This window comes from Eretmochelys imbricata, chromosome 6 (assembly GCF_965152235.1).
Source record: "Eretmochelys imbricata isolate rEreImb1 chromosome 6, rEreImb1.hap1, whole genome shotgun sequence".
NCBI classification, from domain to species: Eukaryota; Metazoa; Chordata; order Testudines; family Cheloniidae; genus Eretmochelys; species Eretmochelys imbricata.
The window spans coordinates 70,406,413-70,428,115 of record NC_135577.1 but is presented as its reverse complement, the minus strand read 5'-3'; the positions used below and the strand labels follow the sequence as shown (position 1 = coordinate 70,428,115).

Below are 21,703 nucleotides of genomic sequence, written 5' to 3'. Positions count from 1 at the left end.
TTAGGCAAAATGGATCAGTAAATTTTCAGAGAAAGTGAAAAAGCACAGGATTAAGACATAGCAGGGAAGGGTGTGGTATATATTGGGTGATACAGCATTTTCCTCTTTCTACATTTTGAAACATGTTTTCTCAATCTCAGAACTGTGCTTCTCACACAGATCAAGGCAGAGTTTCTTATTACCCATACCTGCAGGGTTCTGGGCACAGGTGGAGGTTGGTGTCTTCATAATCTCATGTGTGTCTCCCTCTGATTCCCTGGGAATGTTTTCAGATTCTTTCTCTTGTCTGACTTTGAAGGAAGGAGCTCTCCTGTCAACAAATAGCACCACAGAAACTCAGTGACATTTCAGACATGAATTAAATCAGTAAGTAAAAGTAAGTATTTGGAAACAATTCAGTCATGAAACCATTTCAAAAGCAAAATAGCCACCGGACAGAAAAGATGTGTTGTATATACATATGTGCATTAATATAGCCAGTCTGCAATATAGAATAGGAGTAACTTTGCAAAATGCACCTACCCACTCACCTCTGGTGAATTACTTTATTTGAAGGACAAATAAAATATCAGTAATTATTTTATCATCATTCATCACAACAGTATAATGGGGGTAAACAGATTTTGTGACTGAGCTGGAAATATTCTTGACAATTTCGCAAGTCTGATACTAGGTTTGTGCTACGTCTTTTGGTCAAATAGTCAGTTTCCCATTTATCTGAATGGGAACAACATGAGTAAATCTGTGTTTGTACTGCAATCGCAGCTGGTACTCATTGACAACATCTATACAGAGAAGAAGGATGGTCTTTTGCTTCAGGCCCTGGACGGGATTCAGGAGATCTGCATTCATTTCCTAGCTCTACAGTAGACTTCCTGTGTGACCTGTGGTAAGTCACAATCTCTCTGTGCCTCAGTGCTTCACAAGTCAAAATGAAGAGAATAATTCTTCCCTACCCCACGGGGGGATTTGCAAGACTAAATTCCTAAATATTTGTTGAGTTACTATCATGATGGTAAGGGCACTCTCTGCAATTCTCTGGTAAACTTAGTGAAATCTCTAGCAATTATCATGCTGCAGTTCTAATCACATTAACAGGCATGAGGTAGTGAGTTCTCCTGCAAAACACAAGGAATCGGCTGGGACAATCAAACTGGTCTTTTTGGTTTCCATGTTACTGTGTGTGCTATAACATTTCAGGAGCCTATGGGTTTTCACAAGTCCATGGCTCACACAGCTCATGAAGTTTAGGCGCATGGATCCTTCCAGTACAATAGACTAGACAATAGGGGCTGTTTTCATGTCACAACTTGTAGGATTTCTGCACACTCCAGGTGCAGCAGAAATGGATTTACACCATGGGCCAGATTTTCTACCACAGAGACACAAACAGTATGTTCAAATGCTGCATTTGGATTCTCAGATTCACACTTGAATATGTAAAGAGGCCATTGTGTGCCTAGTTTAAGTTCATCACCCAAGGGGAGGATTTGGATGACCTCGTTAAGGACCCCATTGGAAAATTGCCTTTAGCATGTTGTAACTTTCAAAATGGACTGAATCAGAGAAGTTACTGCATAATATAGTCCTGGGGGCTGTGTGCTATATAGTCCTGGGGGCTGTGAAATACTGAAAACTGAACTGGTCTTTTAAATACCAAGCCTGTCTATCTGGCATCATCCTGTATTTGAGCACTGCCTAGCTACTGGCAAAAATGAAATCAGACCAGCTCAGCAGTATACAGTCCCCACCTGGGTAGTAAGCCTCTGCTGTTTTGTCTTTCAGCAGGCCCTCCATCTGGGAAGCTCCAAGGTCTGGTCTGAGGCCTCTCTGTATTTGGAGTGATTGGTTGGGCCATCACTTTAGAACCTTGACTGTTACCATGGCCTGCAGGGTCAAAGAAAATACAGGAAACATGTTGGAATCAGAAGGAGAGGCAGAGTCAGTCATTCCTATATCCACTGTATATTTCTTTGAGCTGCAGGTATCACTGCATTTCTGCCCTTTTTCATTATGCCACAGAAGCCATCACCGTTTACTGAGGTTTTCAGAATAGGGATTGGACCCACAAAGGAGCAAGCAAGAGCCAAGGCCTGTCTACATGAAAGCTGGAAAAAATGTAAGTAGCCATTGTGCATTTCTCCCCAGCCAGTATCTTGACTCAAGCCACACTACAACCAAGAGGTGGCTTTCAATGTCACTCTGGGGACTCTACTGTGAGATCCCCAAGAGTATGTCTACACTGCAGTTAAAAACCCATGGCTGGCTCATGCCAGCTGACTCAGGCTCGCAGAGCTTGGGCTAAGGGGCTATTTAACTTCAATGAAGATAGTCAGTCTCAGGCTGCAGCCCAGGCCTTGGACCCTGAGATGTGGGAGGGTCCCAGAGCTCAGGAATGTCTACTCCACAATTAAACAGCCCCTTAGCCTGAGCCCCATGAGCCCAAGTCAGTTGGCACAGGACAGCCATGGGTTTCCAATTGCAGTGTAGACGTACCCTTCACATCAGCTATCAAGTGCCTCAGTGTGTACTGTTCTCTATGGGTGACACAGACGAGCAGGGATCCTAGAAATCCATTTGCCATGGAAAAATGCGGAAAAACATGGAATTTGCGCTTTTACATTTTGTGAAAAAATAAAAACATATATTAACTATTAACTAAATTTTACTGAAAGTACAAGTGTCACTTATTCAATGCATGCAATCTCAACTCTTGTGGTTGATTTTTGAATGCACTTTAAATATGTATAGCTAAACATACTCCAATAAACTGCTTCCGGCATACAGAGGTTACTCAATGGCATAGAGGGGTTCATGTTTTAATGCATTTCAGATTTCATGTCAGCCTCCAGTCATGAGTAATTAAAGTTATGAAAAGATGCCAAAAATTGTAAAAATCCCCACTGAAGACCATGTCCCTGGGTTTGGCAAGGACAAATTTCATGTTGATGGTAATATGCTGTTCTGTACTGTATGCAGCAAGGCTGTAGATTTCGTTCATAAGCAGACAATTGTAGAACGCATGGAAAGCATTAAACTTAAACTGAATGACAAGAAATGAAAACAAGAGGCTGAAACAGCAGGGCCATCGACAACAGTAAAGAAACAATGCACTGTGATGGGATCATTCTGTTAATTTTATTTTATTATAATGACTGATGGCCCTGGTAGGCTTCGAACTTGCTTAAAAATTGAAAATATATCAATAAAACCTTGTGTTCAACTGATACTAATATATGTTGTGGCTAGGGAAGTTCAGCATTTCATTTTAATTGTGGAAAACCACCAATTCTTATGTTTTTTTTAAATCACAGAATTTGTTTTTAAAATTCCAGAAAACTAGGCTCCCCACAAATGAGACACTCAAACACATTTAAAGGAAGAGCGCCACACAAGGGACAGCTTGTGATTTCAACATCCTTTAGTTCCTCCCCCCTCCTGTCATCATCACTATACTAAACAATTACCCCTTACAAATAAATGATGATCTACTTATATCACTCCTAAGCGCTTGTATCCATTCATCCATCAGCTTCTGAGAAGGTGCTGCAAAGTAGTATTCTGCCCCATCACTCAATCTGTAAACAGCAGGGATAGGAGGAAGGGCATTCAAATTAGTCTAAACATTTACATTATTGTCCTGTTGAGAAAGGCAGGAACTGCAGTATCTGCAAATTCCTACACAGACAGCACTCTTCAGCTTTGCCATACCACAGTGTTTTCTGGGATAGGCTTGGACGAGTATGGCTGCGTGTAGTTGCAACATTGCAGAGCAGCCAGATATGTTTTGCTAGCAGGTCTAGGCATATGATTTACCGTAAACTAAAGGTGTTCTCTTTCCTGGCATAGTCAGTCAGCCTCTCACACTTGGCACCAGCAACACTGATTGATGGGCTTGTGGTTACGTTCTGAAGGAGGAAGAGATTACAATGAATGTCCTAATTGCCCTGCCTTTTAGGATTCAGTCTCATCCACGCACTGTGAACACACACTGATACCATCATTCATACTATTCCTAACACTGTCACTAGGTCCCCTGGTAGGAAGAACTGTACAAGATCCATCCTTCATACAGTTTGAAGAACTGGTACTTCATTGTGTCTTGAAGGCACTACTCAAATGAGAGAACGTTCAGTAAATCTCAAAACCCCTTTTCTCAACCTTATAGCTGGAAGCTGCACTGATCAGACTAAGTTTCCACCAACTGATACATAAAAGAATTTAACCCCCATCTAATCAAAAGCAAATATGTCTCATTTCCTATGTTTTCTTTTTAAAGAAGTTGAGAGATTAGAATGGAAAAACACGGAACAAATCTTAAACCATCTTTGGAGATTACGTGAAGATTCAAGAAACAAATTACCTTGGACGCTTCTCTTTCATCATTGTAGAAGTCAAGTTTTTGTTTGTTGAGTTTTACATAATAGGAGTTCCAAGACCTTGAGCGTGGCTACATGAAGAAAGAGGATAATAAAATGTAATCATAATGGTACCTGTAGTTACATCAGTAACATACATTTCGATATGCAGCTTCTAGCCATGCAACCTGGGGCTGGGACCTCCTCAGCACTCAGGAGCCAGGAATGGTCAGCCCTGGGCTATTTCCAAGGAAACCCAATCCACTGTAGGAAGTGGTTTGAGTGATTCCATTAGTGGCGCCACATAAGTCAGTGCTGAACTAATGACACAGCCTGCTGGAAGCAGGCACTAAACAGCTGGTTCCTTCCATCTTTTAGTGAAGATGCACACCCAGCGTTCTATTTCTGCTTCTTGAAGACGCCATTTCACTTTATCCAATTGGAGAGTTGGCTCTAGTGCGCCATCCATGTTCCAATTTTGGTCATTAGAATCTGCCTAAAGTTTCAATGTATTTAGTGGATATCGAATTCTTCCCCACTTACTGTGCACTGTTTTAAAAGCAGCTGCTACTTTCCACCCCAGAAGGTGGTTGTATGTCAGCAACAGGTGACACGTTTGTGAAGTGCTATGGGATCCTGCTGGATGGAAGGTGCTCTCTAAATGTAAGATGCTATTATTTTATTGTGCCAAGAGTTGTCTGGTGAATGAGAGAGGAAGGGGGAATTGTTAAGGAAGATGTGAGGAGAATTTATGTTATGAATTTATTCTATTTCTTCTTTTTGCGTGGGTGGGTGAGATGAGAATTCACTAACATAGTTAATTTAACTTGGGGTTTCACCTGTGTATCCGTAACAGGGTGACAGTAGATTCTATTTTGCATAGGAAATAAAGACCAGTGCGGATTTGCTTAGGTCAGCTTAAAAGTTTCAGATAAATAATTATTCCCAGGGAATAACAGTCTAAGAGTCCTGCCTATGTCCAAGGCACACAGACTTTGTTAGCAAAAATCTATGCACTGGTAGATAGTGACTGAGAAAACCAGCACAGAAATTTCCCACCTGTGGTAAATGTATCACTGTTACTTCACTGATGCCAGCCCTGACCTGGAAATGGGATTCTATTTTAGGGTAAGAGGGGAATTCAATCTTTAATTTCATTCAGCCCTGGACATGCTGAAACTAACCCACCAATTTACTACCATCAACTGGAAGAAACACCCTCTTCTAATATGAGAAGAAATTAATATCCAAGCTCATTTAATTAGAGGCTCTCTCTGCCATCAGGGCTTCACTCTTTTTGAAGGGGATTTTAGTCTACATGTTCATTTAGTCCCCGGTTCCAGTAAGTGCCCCGTCAATGGGAACTAAGCCAGAGCTGGAAGATCTCTCAGATAAGTGAATTCAGACATCTTGTTCATTCCAGGCGTCATCCAACACCTACTGAAGTCAAGGGAATCCTTTCACTGACTTCTGTGGGAACTGTATCAGGACCTCAGTTCTGAGAGCTTCACCAGTGAAGGTTTCCCCGCCCCCACCCCTGGAGTCAGGTTCTGTAGCTATTTGGTCATAATGCAAGGAATGGTGGCTGAACATGAAGTGAGTGCATTTGATTCTACCTGCTTCCGTCCTGGAAGGAGCTGGTCCCTCTTTTCTAGTAACCCCTCCATGTTCTGGTGACCTACAGAAACCTGAAACACACAAGGACATTACAGTTTCACTTTAGAGAAGTCTTTTCAAAACTTCAGATATATCCCAAACAGGCCATTGTTTTCCCTTTAGCCTTTGCCTTTTCTATGCTCCTGGAAGCCTTCTGTAGATCACATTCACAAATCTAATTTAGTGCCTGAATGAAGATATTTCAGACCTACACTGGACAATCTACTCATATGATTAGTTTCACCACAGTGTACTAAAGGTCTCTTTCTCACTCTACACATAAGCTTACTTGGAGTGATATTGCATTTTGTGGTGTAATATAATGTGACTATATGAAGCAATCTTAACACGTATGTTTTTATACAATGCTTAGAAGTGAATCTGAATCCTTCACAAAATATTTTACTTTGGTTGCTGTCATCTAGATCCTGCCTGAAGGTCTGTCCAGGGATCTGACTCTGGCACTGTATGGTAGAATAGACTGCTAGAGAAAAAGAACTGTTTTATGGGTTTGGATGCTAATTTGCACTACTATAATTAAAAATTATTATTTAAAAATGAAATGACAATAGTATTGTATAATACATATATTTCTATAACAATCTATTATGCAGTTCTGGCATGTCTGGGGAGCTATGTCATTAATACTACCATTTCACCTATTCATCAATAAAATACCATTAAGAGTTTCTTAATAATCTTCATATGGTCCCTCTTAATGTATACCTATATCCGCTAGTACTGGTCTGACCAGTTATTGTAGATCATCAGTGTAATTTTATAATAAACTTTAGTTAATGTACTTCTCTAAATAATCTGTGTGGTCAATATATCCTCTCATACATGAGTCCCTCCATTCTATTTATCATCCCTGCTACCTTATTTTGTATGCTGTGCCTTCTATTGTTAAATTTCTGCATTCCAGTAAGGTAACAAAACCAGGACACTGTATTCCAAATGTAATCTCAGTGTTTCCATGAATATTATGCTGCTGCTTACTGATTTACATACTATAACTCTCTTAAAACAAATCAAGCCAACTTCTATTAGCTTTCTTTACTGCTGTTGCAAAAAATAATTTTTTATTGTTATATGGCAATTTGTGTTATAACATCATCATTTAGCATTCAGAAAAGGGTGCTGAATTGCACAGAGATTGATAATAGAGAAAAAACAACCAGTATATTATATGTGGTACAGGTAGAAACACCTACAGTTCAGGGTCCCCAACATTTTTCAAAATATTAACCTGTTTTAATGTGCTCATAACTTTGCCAAACTTTAATCAATTCAGGCTGAAATTTTTGATTCTGCGTGGCTGCCTGAGGCTGAAGCTTTTGGAAAAATGTCAGTAAAACTGGTTCAGCTATTCTCAAAATGAGGTATATGAAAAATATATCGTTTTGTTTATTTCAAAAAAAGACTGAGTTAGAGAAGAAGTTGAAGGAGGTGGCACAGGTGGAAAGATTGGGACAAGGAGCCAAAGATTAGGACGAGGAGGGGGCAGGTAGAGAAACTAGGACTGTATCATAAAGACTGTATCATAATTAGGCTTGAAAGGATTAGAGTTTTATCAATAAATGTCGATTTCACCATCCACACACAAACAATTTCCATTGATAGTAATCAAAATTTACAGATAGGTGAAGTAAGAAAAATGATGCTTAAAAGAACTTACTAGAGTTTGTTTTAAGATATTTGTGTTTATGTATATGTTTAAGATATTCACTTTGTATATTTTGACATGTGATGTGGACAATTTGTATTTTAATGGTTATAAAGCTTTAACTTTTTGAATCTCAATGTCTACTGTCATTAAATAATTATTCTCTTTCCCCCCCATTGTCTAATCCCCCATAATTTCTTTCCACTGAAAATTTATATAAATAAAAATCTAAAACAAATGCTTAAAAATAAGCATCAATATTATCCATCTAAATTATTTAAAAAAAACCCTCAGATTCTGCCAAGCCTAATAATAATGCATATGCACAAAGGAGCCAGATTAAGGTTGCACAGACAACCTTTATTTGATCTAGAGTTAAGTGAAAACTTTCCAATGAATCAGGTTTCCACTGGAAAATGCTGATTAGACAAAATGGAAACGTTGCAGGAGTACATTAATTTTGTCAAAATTTTCTGTGGAAAGTTATTGAAATGATTCATTTTAACTTTATCATTTTGGGATGAAATGAGATTGAGAAATCTCAGAATTTCCCACAGGACGGAAATTCTATTTGTCAGTCAGCTTTAATTCTGGCATTTCTTAACGTCTGAATGCTTAGTTTGAGACCTTAGTAAAGTTCTTTAATGTATTTTTTAATGTATTAGGACATAGAACCTTTACTGTTCAAACTTGTTCTAACTGGTTGCATAATTAAAGCAATATTCTTTTTGTGTATCAGTCTCCTTCAATCTTACACAAAAAACCCACCTGTGTGTAGTCAAATCAGGTAGCTACATGTAAAATATAAATTACCAAAGGCATAAGTTTATCTAGTTTGGCACTCACTATTTGCACAAGCAAATGAGAGGTTCAGTGGATGCAGCTGGGCAAATGTTTGGTCCTATAGATTAATATTTGCATTTTTCAATTAAGTCGGTCTATTTTGAATGCTATTTGTTATTCTAAACATTAGTCATTAAAGTGAAGAGTGATAAATGGCAAGATATATTTTCTAGGACATAAATTCAACTAAAATATTACTGGACAAGATTTAACCTGACAGTCTCATCATGGAGATTAGATGTCATGCCAAGTATGTGTAAAGAAAGTATCAGTCAGAATAGATGCTTCTTGGCTTCAGGGGAAAGACGTTTTTGTGAGCAACCTACTCCTCTTAGCGAAAGAGACAGAATATCACTCATTGCCATATTAGGTAGCAATAATGTCTATTGAAGTGAGGCATTTAAAAGGTTCCATAGACTGCAGGCATACAACTGCTTTACATCACTATCTTTCTGGATAATTTAGAAAGTATATAGCAAAGGCACATTAAGTGTTTCTTGCTGCTTGGATCACTCGGGATATATATGTGTATGGTCATTCTTTGTAGTTTTCTCACACTCCTTAAGCTGTAGGCCTACATCATACTATACAGTGGGGAATATGTGCCACACGAATACCATCTAGATATAGATCTGGGTATTTCTTCAATGGGGTGGCTGTAGAGGTTCTGTGAATGCAGATGAACTTACCAAAAGGTCATTTTCTGACTTCTCAAGAGAGGAACTGGACTGTGGTAAATGTGGAGAAAGATCTAATGAACTTTGGCTAGACCTAGGTGGAGTCTTCACAACTTTTATTTCCAGGTTAGAGACGGGGTAATTGCTAAGGTTTTTCTCATGGGGTGATAAGAGGTCCTTGGAATATGGTTCTAACAAACTGGTGGCAGTTTGTCTGTTTACTGGACTGGGAGGAGAGATGTGGCTTCCCAAGGATGTTACTTGCAGGCCCATCAGTTTTGGCGTAGGTTGAGTGTTAATCTCACTGAGCCTCGTCACAGCTTTCGTTTCTCCATTGGTGCTGGGCAACATCTCTGGATTTTCCCCAGACCCGAATTGCTGGAATGCCTCTGTGGACTTTTGGACTGGAGAGACAATAGTTTCAAGGGGATCCCTCAAGGCGAGGCTGGGTGAGGAGGATAGAGATGGCAATGGTCTAGTTCTCTTTATCTCTATCAGTCTTGAGGATGGTATCCTTCTGTCTGAGGGCTTCCTTCTCAGAGACGGGACCCTAATGATTTTCCCTCTCTTCTTTTGCCCATTCTCCTCAGCATAAATCTGCTTCAGTATCTTCATTTCCCTCTGCAAGACACAAGGGTTACATGTATGATCTATAAGTGCATATGTAAATTGAAGTTAGGATTACCTTCAGGTGCATTTCTATTGGCCTTTATAAAAATGTATCTGACAGCATAGGGCCCACCTTCTACTATAGATTCCCAGCCCTGGGAACTCTAAGCAGCTGGACGTCTGTAGTCCAAACTGTATTGTCCTCTTCTTCCCAAGGCCTCTTCCTATGCTCACAGCCTTCCTTTTTGCCCTCCTGCTCTCGGCAGAGCACTAGGTCCCAAGTCTGCTCTCCCTGGAGTCTTTCTCAGTCAATCTAGTCTTCTCTGAATTACAGTCTGCTCTTATTTTCCCAGCAGGTCTCCTCTTAGTCACCTGGTCCTTTACCATTAATCTCCATGTCAGGAAGTGAGCTGAGTTTAGCACAGGAGCAGCTGAGCCTCAACCTCCTAAAAAGTCCATCTCACCCCATGACAAACCCCTGCCTCATTTACTAATTCATCAGTCGTCTTCCCCCTCACCTTTGTCTTCCTATTCAGTTGTACAAACTTCTCCTCTTGGGCTGCAAGCATCTTCTCAAAGTCCCGGTGTTTCTTCAGTAGTTCCTCTACATCAGACACTGAATCCTGAGTGGAAAAAAAATCAACAATAGATACAGGAATACAGTGAGACAAAAATAACTGTTCCTGAAAAGACTATGACTGAGATTTTCAAAGCAAACGAGTACATTTAGCCACATAACTCCCTTTAAAATTAATGATAGTTTGTGTCTAAATCCCCTAGCTGGCTTTCAAAATCTCAACCTACTCTTCTAAAATGAGTGGTCCCTGGGCTGAATGTGGTACATGAAAATAAAAAGGCTAACTTGACAAGACTTCTTTCTCCCCAGCTGCTGGCTTTGTCAGCCATCAGCACCCTTACTGGAACCCACCAGTACAGCCCTCACTGGAATGCAGTATCTTTCACAGTGAAATGATCCTCTGTAACAGTCACTAATTGTTTAAAAATGTTGCAATTCATGTGAAGCTTCTCTTCCTCCTTCTGCTCTGTGCTGTGGAATAAAGACCCTGCAATATCACCACCAGCATGGCCTGCATAAGGTACCATGATTTCCATGTGGTATCCTGGCTGCTACAGTATAATCAATGGCACCCAGGATAAACTCCTGGATTACAGTTTATGGCAGACACATGGTTTACTCCTGCCTTGCCCCCTGCCCACGACCACAGCAGGGATCTCACAACTGAGCTTCTGTTGCCCCTGCATTGGGCCTCCATGCCCAAGTGCATGGCAGTGTCATTCCACCCTCTCAGCCACAGAGAAAAAAGCTGTTGAAGCTGGTGCAAGAACAGAGATTTCTAGGGCAAGCTGGAAAAGCCATGTACACAAACCCTCCCACCTCCCAAGAGAGGAAAAATCACCCCTTCTCTTCAAATCAGGCTCACTCCCTCAGATGAAGGAGTAAGAACCTTCTTCTGGATCCCTGACTAGGCTAAGGAAGGGGTAGGAATTCTCCCCCATCTTTTGCCAAACAGGTCACTACTCCATTAGTTACTTTTCCTGCCCCAGGCTAAACCCTTTAAAAGGACATAGCACCTACCTTTTGAAAATCCCAAAACTGAATTACTCAGCCATCAATGTTTGGACTGTGATTAACGTAAAACAGAATCTCTCAGGGGTGGGGTTGCCTGAGATGGTGCACAATTCAAGTAGTCTGCCTATACAGAGAGGCATTTTAATAGTGTTATACTGTTTTTACTCACCCCATAGCTAGGATCTGAGAGAAATCTCTCCTTGGCAGCCAACCATGCCTCTGCTTGCTCCATCTCTCGCCGTAGTAATTGGATTTCCCAGTTTTCCTCATACAGCTCCTTCCTCACATCCCAGCTCTCCTTCACCTTCTTCATCAGCTCTGACAGCTCTGACAGTTTTTCCTCAATCTAGGAAAACAACATTTACAATATATAGAGATAAAAGATCCACTTAGACTTTCATTTGACAACCATCTACCTTGTAATCTGACCATGTGACCCATACATGACCTCCAGAGAACTTTGTGGTCCCAACCTAGGATGAACAGATAGCAAGTGTAAAAAAACCGGGACAGGGGGTGGGGAGTAATAGGTGCCTATGTAAGAAAAAGCCCCCAAAATCGGGACTGTTCCTATAAAATTGGGACATCTGGTCACCCCATCCCAACCTAATTTAGAAAGGAAGTTTGAGCCTGCTTTTTGCCTGACTGAATTAATTTAGCCTCGTACTATATTCTGTATCTGTATGCGTATTCCATGTATGGCAGGAACAGTCCTTGCTGTATATTCTTCCAGGCCACACTTAACTCAGATGTTGCAGAGTGTAACTTATAAATACTGAACTAATGGGTACCCACACAACAAGATAAATTCATCTGGCCATGGCATGACAACACTGATTTATCGTTTATACCAGTGGAAAACTGTCTAGTCCTCTCTGCAGCAAAGTTTGCAACAGAAATGAGATCTTTCACAAATTCCAGAGACTCTTAACTTCATGATCTCCAGGTCCAATTACAATCTCCAGCCAAGCTTGGGGTCATTGTAATGATCATATTCTGAAATTACATAGATAACAGGATCTTAGAGTTTTTCAAAGTTACGTCTCGCCCTTTTCTCCTTTGTAAAACTTCTGAAGAATCCCATGTTCTCTGACGTGTGCAAAGACATCACCCCACTCTGTATTTGTTCTGTATTGTATTGCATTCTATTTATCCTATTTCTTGTTCATTTAGACAATAAGATTTAAGGGATGGTATTCGTGTGGCACATATTCCCCACTGTATAGTGTGATGTAGGCCTACAGCACAGCATAAACAATCACCAGCAATATTTCAATCTAGGTATTGTTGTAATTTTACAGGTTAGCTTCAGAGTCAATTTTGAAGGAGATAGGAACAACTCTAAATGGTGTTCCACTTATTCAGGTCTCTATGCAAAATTTGTCTTCATATTTAATATTAAAGAATCTGTTTTTCCTAACTACCTTCTCTGTTTTGAAGGACAGATATATGTGAAAACCCCTGAGAGGCACGAACTCTCTTGGGGCGGGGGGGCTCTGAAGTCTAAGTTCACTCCTGAACACTTACTGAATGTTCTTTATATATGGTAGTATTTCTGGCAGGGATGCTTCACTTAGACTTCTATAATATTGTAATTAAGGTGTTTGCCCACTAAGTTTGTTTCCTTACCTGACTCTGATTTTTTAAAATGTTTAACTCATCATCAGCATACCTCCATGGACATGAAGTGTCCGTTCTTCACCAGGTTGTTCCCTGCCTGCTGCATATCTTCATATTTTAGCCACTGCTTCTCTATTTCACGCTTATACTCTTCATTGTGCTTGATTAACAGCTCAGCGCCAAGAACATCGCTTGCTAGTTCCTCAGATATCACCAGTGCATGCATCTCATTAGCCCAAACCCTACGGAAAGGAATCAAAAGAAGTCAGTGAACACCGAAAGCTGCTGAGGGTAAAAATGGAATGACTCACAAACACTCAGACACCCTACAAACTTATACATCCACACTGAGATAGGCACAGATTTACAAGCCCTTATTTACATACAAGGGACACACATATGCACACACACTGGTAGATATCCACGTCCATATGCACATTTACACACTCAAGGGACACACTCCAGTGCATAAACATACATTCAGACATACCCTGGCCCCATCAATAATTATATTATACTTACGGGACAAACATGATACACGCTCAGATAGTTAGAGAAGGGAATCATGAGATTACATGCCCTGAAGAATATCTCCTGTATATATTCACAATGCTTTTATGCACTGGGCATTTATATGCATACTTAAAGTTTCATATTCTGTCATGCACAAGAATACTTAACACATACACAGGGCATGCATGCATGAAATCATATTCACTCACAAATTTAGGAAGAGCATGCACCTACAAGGCCACAGCCTCCACAGGTATAAAACACGGTAGCTCCATTGACTTCAGTGGAGCTGATTAACAGCAGCTGAGAGCTACCTCACAGCAGGGTGTCCCCACCTACACACACTTACGCACAATATTCCGAAACCAAGAACACATTTGTGTTCTTGGGAAAATACTCATAACCCTTAATAGAGCTGGTCAAACATTTTCTGACGAAACATTTTTCATGGAAAATGCCGTTTCACTGAAATAGACACATTCTACAGGAACTTGGAGATGTGGAAAAAAATTGGTTTAGAAAAAAACACCACAATGGAGTGCTTTGATTTTGGAATTTAATTTACAATACAAAAAATTAAAAACAGTTGAAATTAAAATGGAACCTTTTGATTTAATCAGAAAGAAATGTTGCCATTGACCCAAAACAGAATTGTTTTCCCTTTGTGGGAAATTTCAAAATTCAGTGTTTTGCTCAAATTTGGAACAAAACCCAGTTTCAAAATCATGGAATTCTCAGCAAAAGAGAAATTCCGGTACCCACACTGCTCTTTTATTTACGCAGAAGGGAAACAACAGCAGGCACATGCAAGCAATATTATTTATATTATCTCTCTCCCTGCTCCCACTCAAAATACTTCAATTTTTGTACGTGCTTGAAATAGCTGTGCTAAGATTGCCTGTGAAATGCTTGTGCTGACTCTTAGACATGTGAGCAATGGGGTCTGTACAGCTGCACAGGGCATTGGAGTTTCAGATTCATAGATACTAAGGTCAGAAGGGACCATTATGATCATCTAGTCCGACCTCCTGCATAACGCAGGCCACAGAAGCTCACCCACCCACTCCTGCAAAAAACCCCTCACCTATGTCTGAGCTTTTGAAGTCCTCAAATCGTGGTTTAAAGACTTCAAGGAGCAGAGAATCCTCCAGCAAGTGACCCGGGCCCCATGCTACAGAGGAAGGCGAAAAACCTCCAGGGCCTGAGGAAAGCACTCTGCCCTCATGTAGAATCAACAATATTTGGAAACCAAACCCCAAAGTACTGAACTACCCAAAGTGCTTGATTTTCCAAGACACTAGAGGTATTATCTAAGTTGTCCAAAATCTGGCGGGTCTGTAACACTGTGCTGAAATAGAGTGGTCCCATGTGCTAGACACATCCAATATGTGATAGGCTCCAGAAACAACCCTATTAGTTTGAACCAAAATATCTGTTCTTTTCTACAGTGGGATCAACTCTGGCCACTGCAGCTGAAAAGATGCTTTGCATTATCATTTAAGGGGAGCCATAAGCAAGTTGCAGACAGACAGGGGCAGGCATGGCCTATGTCAAATGTCTAATTTAGAAGACTGCACTGGGGAAAACAAAAATAAGGCCCCATTGCCAGACAAAGGGCCCTACACATACATCAGCTCCCTGCAGTCGTTGAAGTAGACCTGGACCTGTTCTGCCTGGTGCAGCCTCTCCTTCCTCTCCAGAGACTTCCTGTCAAGTTTCTCCCAGCATTCATCCACTTCTGAGAGTCTCTCCATTATGTTCTCCCTGGCCTGAGGGTAGAGCCGTCTGAGATGCCGAGCCTCCCCTTGGATCCGCTCCACCTCTTTCATGATGGCTGCAAGGTCTCTCTGGAACACAGAAGTGATTGATCACAAGACCTAATTGAGAGCATTAGGTTCTGCTTCAGCACTGACACTGCAGAGAAATAATCCTGAAAGCAGATCTCAGACTGTTCTTGACCTTTAGGCTCCTTCCACCCAGTTGATCCCACAGAGTGAGAAATTACCTCATTACTTTGCCTGCTGCCAGTTACCTTCTAGGATTCACCTACATTTACCATTGAACAAGCTTGTTCAGAGCCGTCATGAACGACACTGCAGTAAGGTAGAAGATACCTTGGGAGCCTCACTTGCTGGGCCAGCAAAAACTCTGTTTCTAATATAAATGATGTAATTGGGGGGAGGTCTGGGAGGAGTCAGCTGACTTGACTGGGGGAAGAGGTACTACCCTGTAATGCAGACCAGTGATACTGGGGCTGGCTTTGAAGGAAGAGGGAAGGAATAGGGTGAGGATTAGGAGAGAGAAAAAGTCAGGAAAGTAAGTGTGCAACAATTCCCAGCAGAACATCTGCTTTCCAAAATTTAATCTTTTATTTTTATTTTGAGATCAGACTGTTCTCAAAGCCTAGAGGAAGTCTGGCATGTTCAGAACACACCCCGATATTCCTTCCCCATCTCCGCAGCACCTCAGCTGGAGTCTTAGGGATCATCTCAATTCTCCTGCTCTCTGAGTCCTTTTTTCTGCCTCTCCCTCATCTGGTCTAAACATCATAAATACCTACTGCCAGCCCACAGGGATTGTCTGCTCCCAATCCCAGAACCTGTGACACCATTTAAGTTGAAAAATATGAAATTTAGGTACAGCAAAATCTAGGCTCACCATGCTCCCTTAGGCTGAGTGTTACCTTCACAGGACTAGCAGTTCCTGCTGGCCTAAGGAGCGAGAAGTCACATCCCAGAATTCAACATGGTTCTTTTGAATGGCAGCAAAATATCAGGCTCTGATGGCCTCTTTTCTAGCAATGGGCTGGCAGTACCAGGAGCCACTGATATTGCAGTGCTAGAGACTCCACATCCACTTCAAACTAAGGCTTTGAACTTATTTGGGCTTGGGTTGGAATTTAGTTTTGAAACCTATTAAGTGAAGTGAAAAATACAGTAAGTAATACTGTGGAGCTCCTTGCCAGAGGATGTTATGAAGGCCAAGACTATAACAGGGTTCAAAAAAGAAATAGATAAGTTCATGGAGGATAGGTCCATCAATGGCTATTAGCCAGAATGGGCAGGGATGGTGTCCCTAGCCTCCATTTGCCAGAAGCTGGGAATGGCCGACAGGGGATGGATCACTTGATGATAACCTGTTCATTCCCTCTGGGGCACCTGGCATTGCCCAGTGTCGGAAGACAGGATAAGGGGCTAGATGGACCTTTGGTCTGACCCAGTATGGCCGTTCTTATGTTCTTACTAATATTGTTTCATGATGTTAAAAGCAGGATGAAAGGCCTCTTGCATGAGGCACCATGGCCACTGCAGTAATGGATCAGACATGTTTTCCATAGCTCTGTAAACAGAGCAGCCTAAGATGCCATTGAGTCAGGTGCGGGTCTCCCGGGTTTTATTAATTTATGTTTTTCTCCTGGTGTTTCAAGGCTGTACCACTTACCTCCACTCCTTCATGCTGGCTGAGGAGGGTCTGCACACCGGGCAGGTCATATCCATAATCATCTATGTCCACCACTGCCTCTTTCTCCTGCATCCAGCCCTTGACCTCATCCACATCATGGTCATACTGGTGAACTTGCTGGGCTGCTCTTAGATTCTGAACAAAGAAATGGTTCATTAATGGCATCAGCCACTATGCACGGTCACACTCTGCTCTGATGCTAAGGAGCCTAAAGTGACACACTGATGCAAAGTATGGTAACACTGGAGCTGCTGAGCTGTTCAGAGGCACATGGTTAAAAATACTATAATAAATATTTACCTTTATTCCAAGATCAAAAACCTGTTTTTAAAAAACAGCTAAAGCTGCTAAGATATAATAATGTACTTAAGTGCCACATCATTTAACCCCATGTGCTTAACAACAAGGAAATGAATAGTTAAGGACATCATATATTTTACTTTGTGCACATAACAAACACAAACATTGGGTCAAATCCTGGGCCCTGTTCTGTGTGTTACCATATTTATCTGAAGCTGCAGGAAGCTTAGGGAGACAGAATATATTGGAACTGGCCAGGAGATTGGACCTGAAACTTATCTTCTTATGCAAAGTGTCAAAGGATTTGAAGGACCACAGGTGATTAGTTTTCAGTTTTAAGCCTCACCTGAAAGATGTTCTATATGGAATAACCGGTAAATACTAACCCATTTTTGTCAAGGATAATGCACAGGTCAACAAAGGCTATAAGGCAATATTTGAACTAAAAAAGAGAGCTGTCTGCAACACCCTTTCCGCTATTGCAACAAATGCATCTGTGAGCAGCAGTGGCACTGGCCTGATGAGGCAGAAAGGGAAGTAGGAACATTCAGGAGCTTTAGTGCTCAAAGAGCATTTTAGTTAGTTGTGCTCATCATACCTCTGTCCTTGTCTGGATGGCTTGGCCTAGTCTCTCCCAGGTGTCATTGACCTGCTGGGTCCTCCTCTGGATATCTCCTATCTGGCTGTGGCACCCTTTCTCCAGGTGGGATGCTAATTCATTTATCGAGAAAACCTTAGCATGTCCCAGAGGTTTCACCTCCTTTATAAAATCTTCAAACTTTTTCTCCAGCATCTGCAGAAAAAGGATGTGGAGGCAGATTCAAATACGAAGAACTTCCACAATCCTGTGCCGCCAACCATGAAGGAGGCAAAGGGAACTGATCACTTCTCTGCCATGTCCTACAAAACTTCCCTGCAGGGTAAATCACTTAGCAAACTCAGATTTCCTCCACTCATCCCCTGAACAAAGCACCTCTTGCTGTGAGAAATCAACATCTTATGTCACACAGAGGAGATCACCTACCTCCTTGATGGCCTGATATGTCAACCAAGAACGACAAACCAAGAGCAGGAATGAAAATGCAAACAATTCAGCCTCTTCCCACAAGCAATAGTTGCTGAAAGTATACATTCAATGAAGCAAGTATAAATTACACCTCTCTGCACCAGCGTGCCTTCAAAGGAAATTAACCTTAAGGTAAGCAATTAGTGGTACGGACGCTCTGTCTCAGGCTTTTCTGCTGAGGGCGCTACAGGTTTACAACCAGAACCCCAGTTTCCAGGCCCTTTCTAGCCAGTGCTGGGCTCCATTTTGGCCTTCTACAGCCCTCTGCCACAGAGAAAAAGAGGATGTGACAGCTTTCTGCTGCCCCAACTTTCTCCTCTGGTCGACGCTGCTGCAGAGAGCCCTGCAAATGGGTTAACCAGGCAAAAATTAGACCCAATGTGTGTAACAGAGAATCTGATTTTGCTTCATTTTTGTCTGTATATTGTGCTTCAGTGCCACCAGCTATACATACAATAAAGCTAATACCTTCCCTGTTCTACCAGACAGGAAGCTTTTTACCTCAACATCTTCCAAGTCCTGCCCATAGTCATCTGATTCCGCCACAGCCAGTCTGCTGGAAAGCCAGGCATCCACTAACTGGACCTCTCTCTCAAACTGGTACAATTGGTATTGTTCCTGTAGGTGTCTCCTCTGGGTCTCAGCTCTCTGTAGGAGAGACTTGTAGCTTGCTAGGACAGCCTGGAGCTTCAGAAGCATGGCTGGACTGCAAAGAATAACGATCAGCAGCCACGTCATTGGGTAGAGTACTTAGCTAGTAAAAACTATTTCTGTTACTATGTTGGTACAGTGTCTCTTTTGCCCTCTAGTGCTGTCAAAGCTGAACCTGCAGTAGCTCAAATACAAGAAAAAGGAAGAATCTAGTGATAGGGTAAATTATGTTAGGAGTGTGAGAACCAATTGGCTCAGGAAATTAAAATATCTATTTCAGAGAATGCTCCTTCTCCCCCTCTTCCCCACTCCCCCCTGACAGAAAAACATATTGGAAAGAGAAAGGTAATGAATTATGAGGAATACTGATTTGCTTAATTCCCAGGCATGGTGATCTCAGACCCTTTAAACAAATGAGGTCTGGATGAGAACTGCTGGGAGTAGGCAGAAGCCAGAGAAACTAGGCTAAGATCTATAACCTTTTGATGCTTGTTATGTGGTTCTGTTGCATTTTCTGAACAACAGGAAATCATGAAAATGAAAGGTATGTTTTTGTTGGCGTGAGAAAGAAGGCGTTTAAAATGTCGCCCAACAACAGTGTTTCTGACAGAGTCACTGAATGGTTAATGGGGGTTGCTCTTCTTTTCAGTTTGCAGGTTTCTGTTCAGTTCTAGCAGTTTTCTAACTTCTTTTCAGTTCTAGCAGGTTTCTGTTAGAAGTGGAACAGCAGTCCAGTTCCGTTTTCCTACCTCTCTGGGTTGTCGCTGTTTATTAGGTTAGTGCCAGTCTCCTGAAGCTTCTCAATGCGGGGCTTGAACCCTTCCACATCCAGCTTGGTAGCCTCCAGTTTACGAAGCAACCCCTGGGTGGTTTCTTCGTTCTTCGCACAGTCAGATGACTCAAGGATGAACCCCCTCTCTGTCATCCAGGACTCCACTTCCAAAAGCTGTTGGAAATGCAGGGATAAACTTGAGACACAGATATTCACGCATGAGAAAGAAACCTGGAAAGCAGTAATGCCCAAGAGACCCTAAAGGTGATAGTGGACAGCAACCCAGATGTGACCTTGCAATGCAATATAGTAGCTTTCATTCTGAAAATTGTGAGACTAAACACAGTCCTCAGAGTCATGTAGTTGGCCCCCATTGTGGTAACTGGGGAAGCAGTTTTTTATCTCCCTCCTATCTGTAAAAGTACTTAACAAATATGAAAAGTCACAAGAATAGTTTGGGATTCTAATTTAATCCTGTTCCACTCCAAGAACTCTCACCAGTTAGCACTGTGGACATCTGATCTATGGTGGTGTTCAGCTACCACTCAGAGTCAAGAAAGCTGACAAAGGCCTGCTTCATTCAGTGTCTGAATTCTACCTGTCACTGCTTAGCATGGTTGGGCCTTCTGCATAGCATAACAACCAGTTGCAACTGGCTCTGTTCAGAGCCTCTTAAAGGCACAGTTCCACAAATGACCCTTTAAAATGAGGACAGCACGAGAGCCTCATGATGTAATGGATATATGGACTGATATGCCTTGAATGATTAATAAGTAATGATTCCATCAGGGCCTTAAAATTAGAAACACTATCCACCTCTGTTTATCCCACAATAGGATCCACCTATGAAGACAATAAGAAAATGGTTCACATCATGTGAGACGCTCTGTCTAAAGACCCACATATCAGCTGAGGTCAGGCATTCCCCTCCACAACTACAGATACTTAAATGGCTAAATGAGGGTATTGTTAATCACCTAGGCAAGAATCTCTCATTATTTGCATAGGTGTAAATTTCTTTCTCCCTCCCAACCTAGCTAAAATATTCCAAGTTACCAAACACTCCGCTTTCCACATGGAGTGGGTCAAGGCAAGAAATGGGTGGGGAAGCTGCCAGTTAAAGAAACTAGAAATGTGGCTGTAAGAGTGAAGGTTAAATTGGGTAAACTGTTACCACAAGAAATCCAAGCCATATGTTTTCACCCCAAATTATAAACTATACATTGTTTTCTGGTAAATCAAATATACCATGAGTAATCTGTCTTTCACCCCAAATTAAAATCTGCACATTTGTTTGCCTTCTGAGTTAGATTTATAGCCTTCTATATGCGGCAAAGGCCTCTTGTTCTATTGTAAGTCCTAAATAATGTGAAATGCTTAGTATAATCAGAGAATGCACAGAGTATGTCCTCCAAATTTAGAAGGTTATAAGGATTGTTGGTTTTCATTGTAAATAATTGTTGCAGTCTAGAACTAATAGGAATTGTCTGGCACAAGGAAGGAGAAACATTGAAAGACATTAACTAGGGTATAACTTTGGGATATTAAGAGAAATTGTTTAAAAGGGGGCTCCTGATTGATAGTAGGGGCAAATAATAAAATACAATCCTTGAAATGAATCAAATTTAAAAAACCTCCAGACAAGAAAAAGATTAAGGAAATTTGTTATACACCAATGCCATCTTCTGGTTACCAATGGAAGCAGCAGAGAAACTAAGAGCTGAAATCTGAGGACCCAGTTGGAACGTGTCCCATAGGAATCACAGTGTGGCCCCCTCCAATGAGCCCTGATGCTAGAGTGTAAAAATTGAGGCCATCATGTGTTCAGGGAGTAGACTGAACGCAACACAACAAGCTGCAGAATCCCAAGTGCGACCGACGCCCATGCCAGCCATGTGGAAGGACTCTCCCTCGTTCCT

At 41.5% G+C, this 21,703-nt stretch overlaps 1 protein-coding gene across 1 annotated transcript in view; it reads right to left on the bottom strand.

Moving 5' to 3' along the window:
- The window catches only part of SPTBN5 (spectrin beta, non-erythrocytic 5), a 143,786-nt gene that overhangs the window by 4,164 nt on the left and 117,919 nt on the right, over positions 1-21,703 (bottom strand). Inside the window, exons 54-68 of the mRNA XM_077819983.1 lie at positions 19,762-19,958; positions 18,863-19,067; positions 17,894-18,088; positions 16,975-17,130; positions 15,163-15,380; positions 13,073-13,262; positions 11,570-11,746; positions 10,328-10,432; positions 9,213-9,821; positions 5,975-6,046; positions 4,364-4,450; positions 3,817-3,908; positions 3,493-3,578; positions 1,752-1,887; positions 189-310 (exon numbers count right to left, since the gene is read on the bottom strand). Of these exons, the coding sequence (XP_077676109.1) occupies positions 189-310; positions 1,752-1,887; positions 3,493-3,578; positions 3,817-3,908; positions 4,364-4,450; positions 5,975-6,046; positions 9,213-9,821; positions 10,328-10,432; positions 11,570-11,746; positions 13,073-13,262; positions 15,163-15,380; positions 16,975-17,130; positions 17,894-18,088; positions 18,863-19,067; positions 19,762-19,958 (2,647 nt within the window). The remainder of the gene's footprint in view (positions 1-188; positions 311-1,751; positions 1,888-3,492; positions 3,579-3,816; positions 3,909-4,363; positions 4,451-5,974; positions 6,047-9,212; positions 9,822-10,327; positions 10,433-11,569; positions 11,747-13,072; positions 13,263-15,162; positions 15,381-16,974; positions 17,131-17,893; positions 18,089-18,862; positions 19,068-19,761; positions 19,959-21,703) is intronic.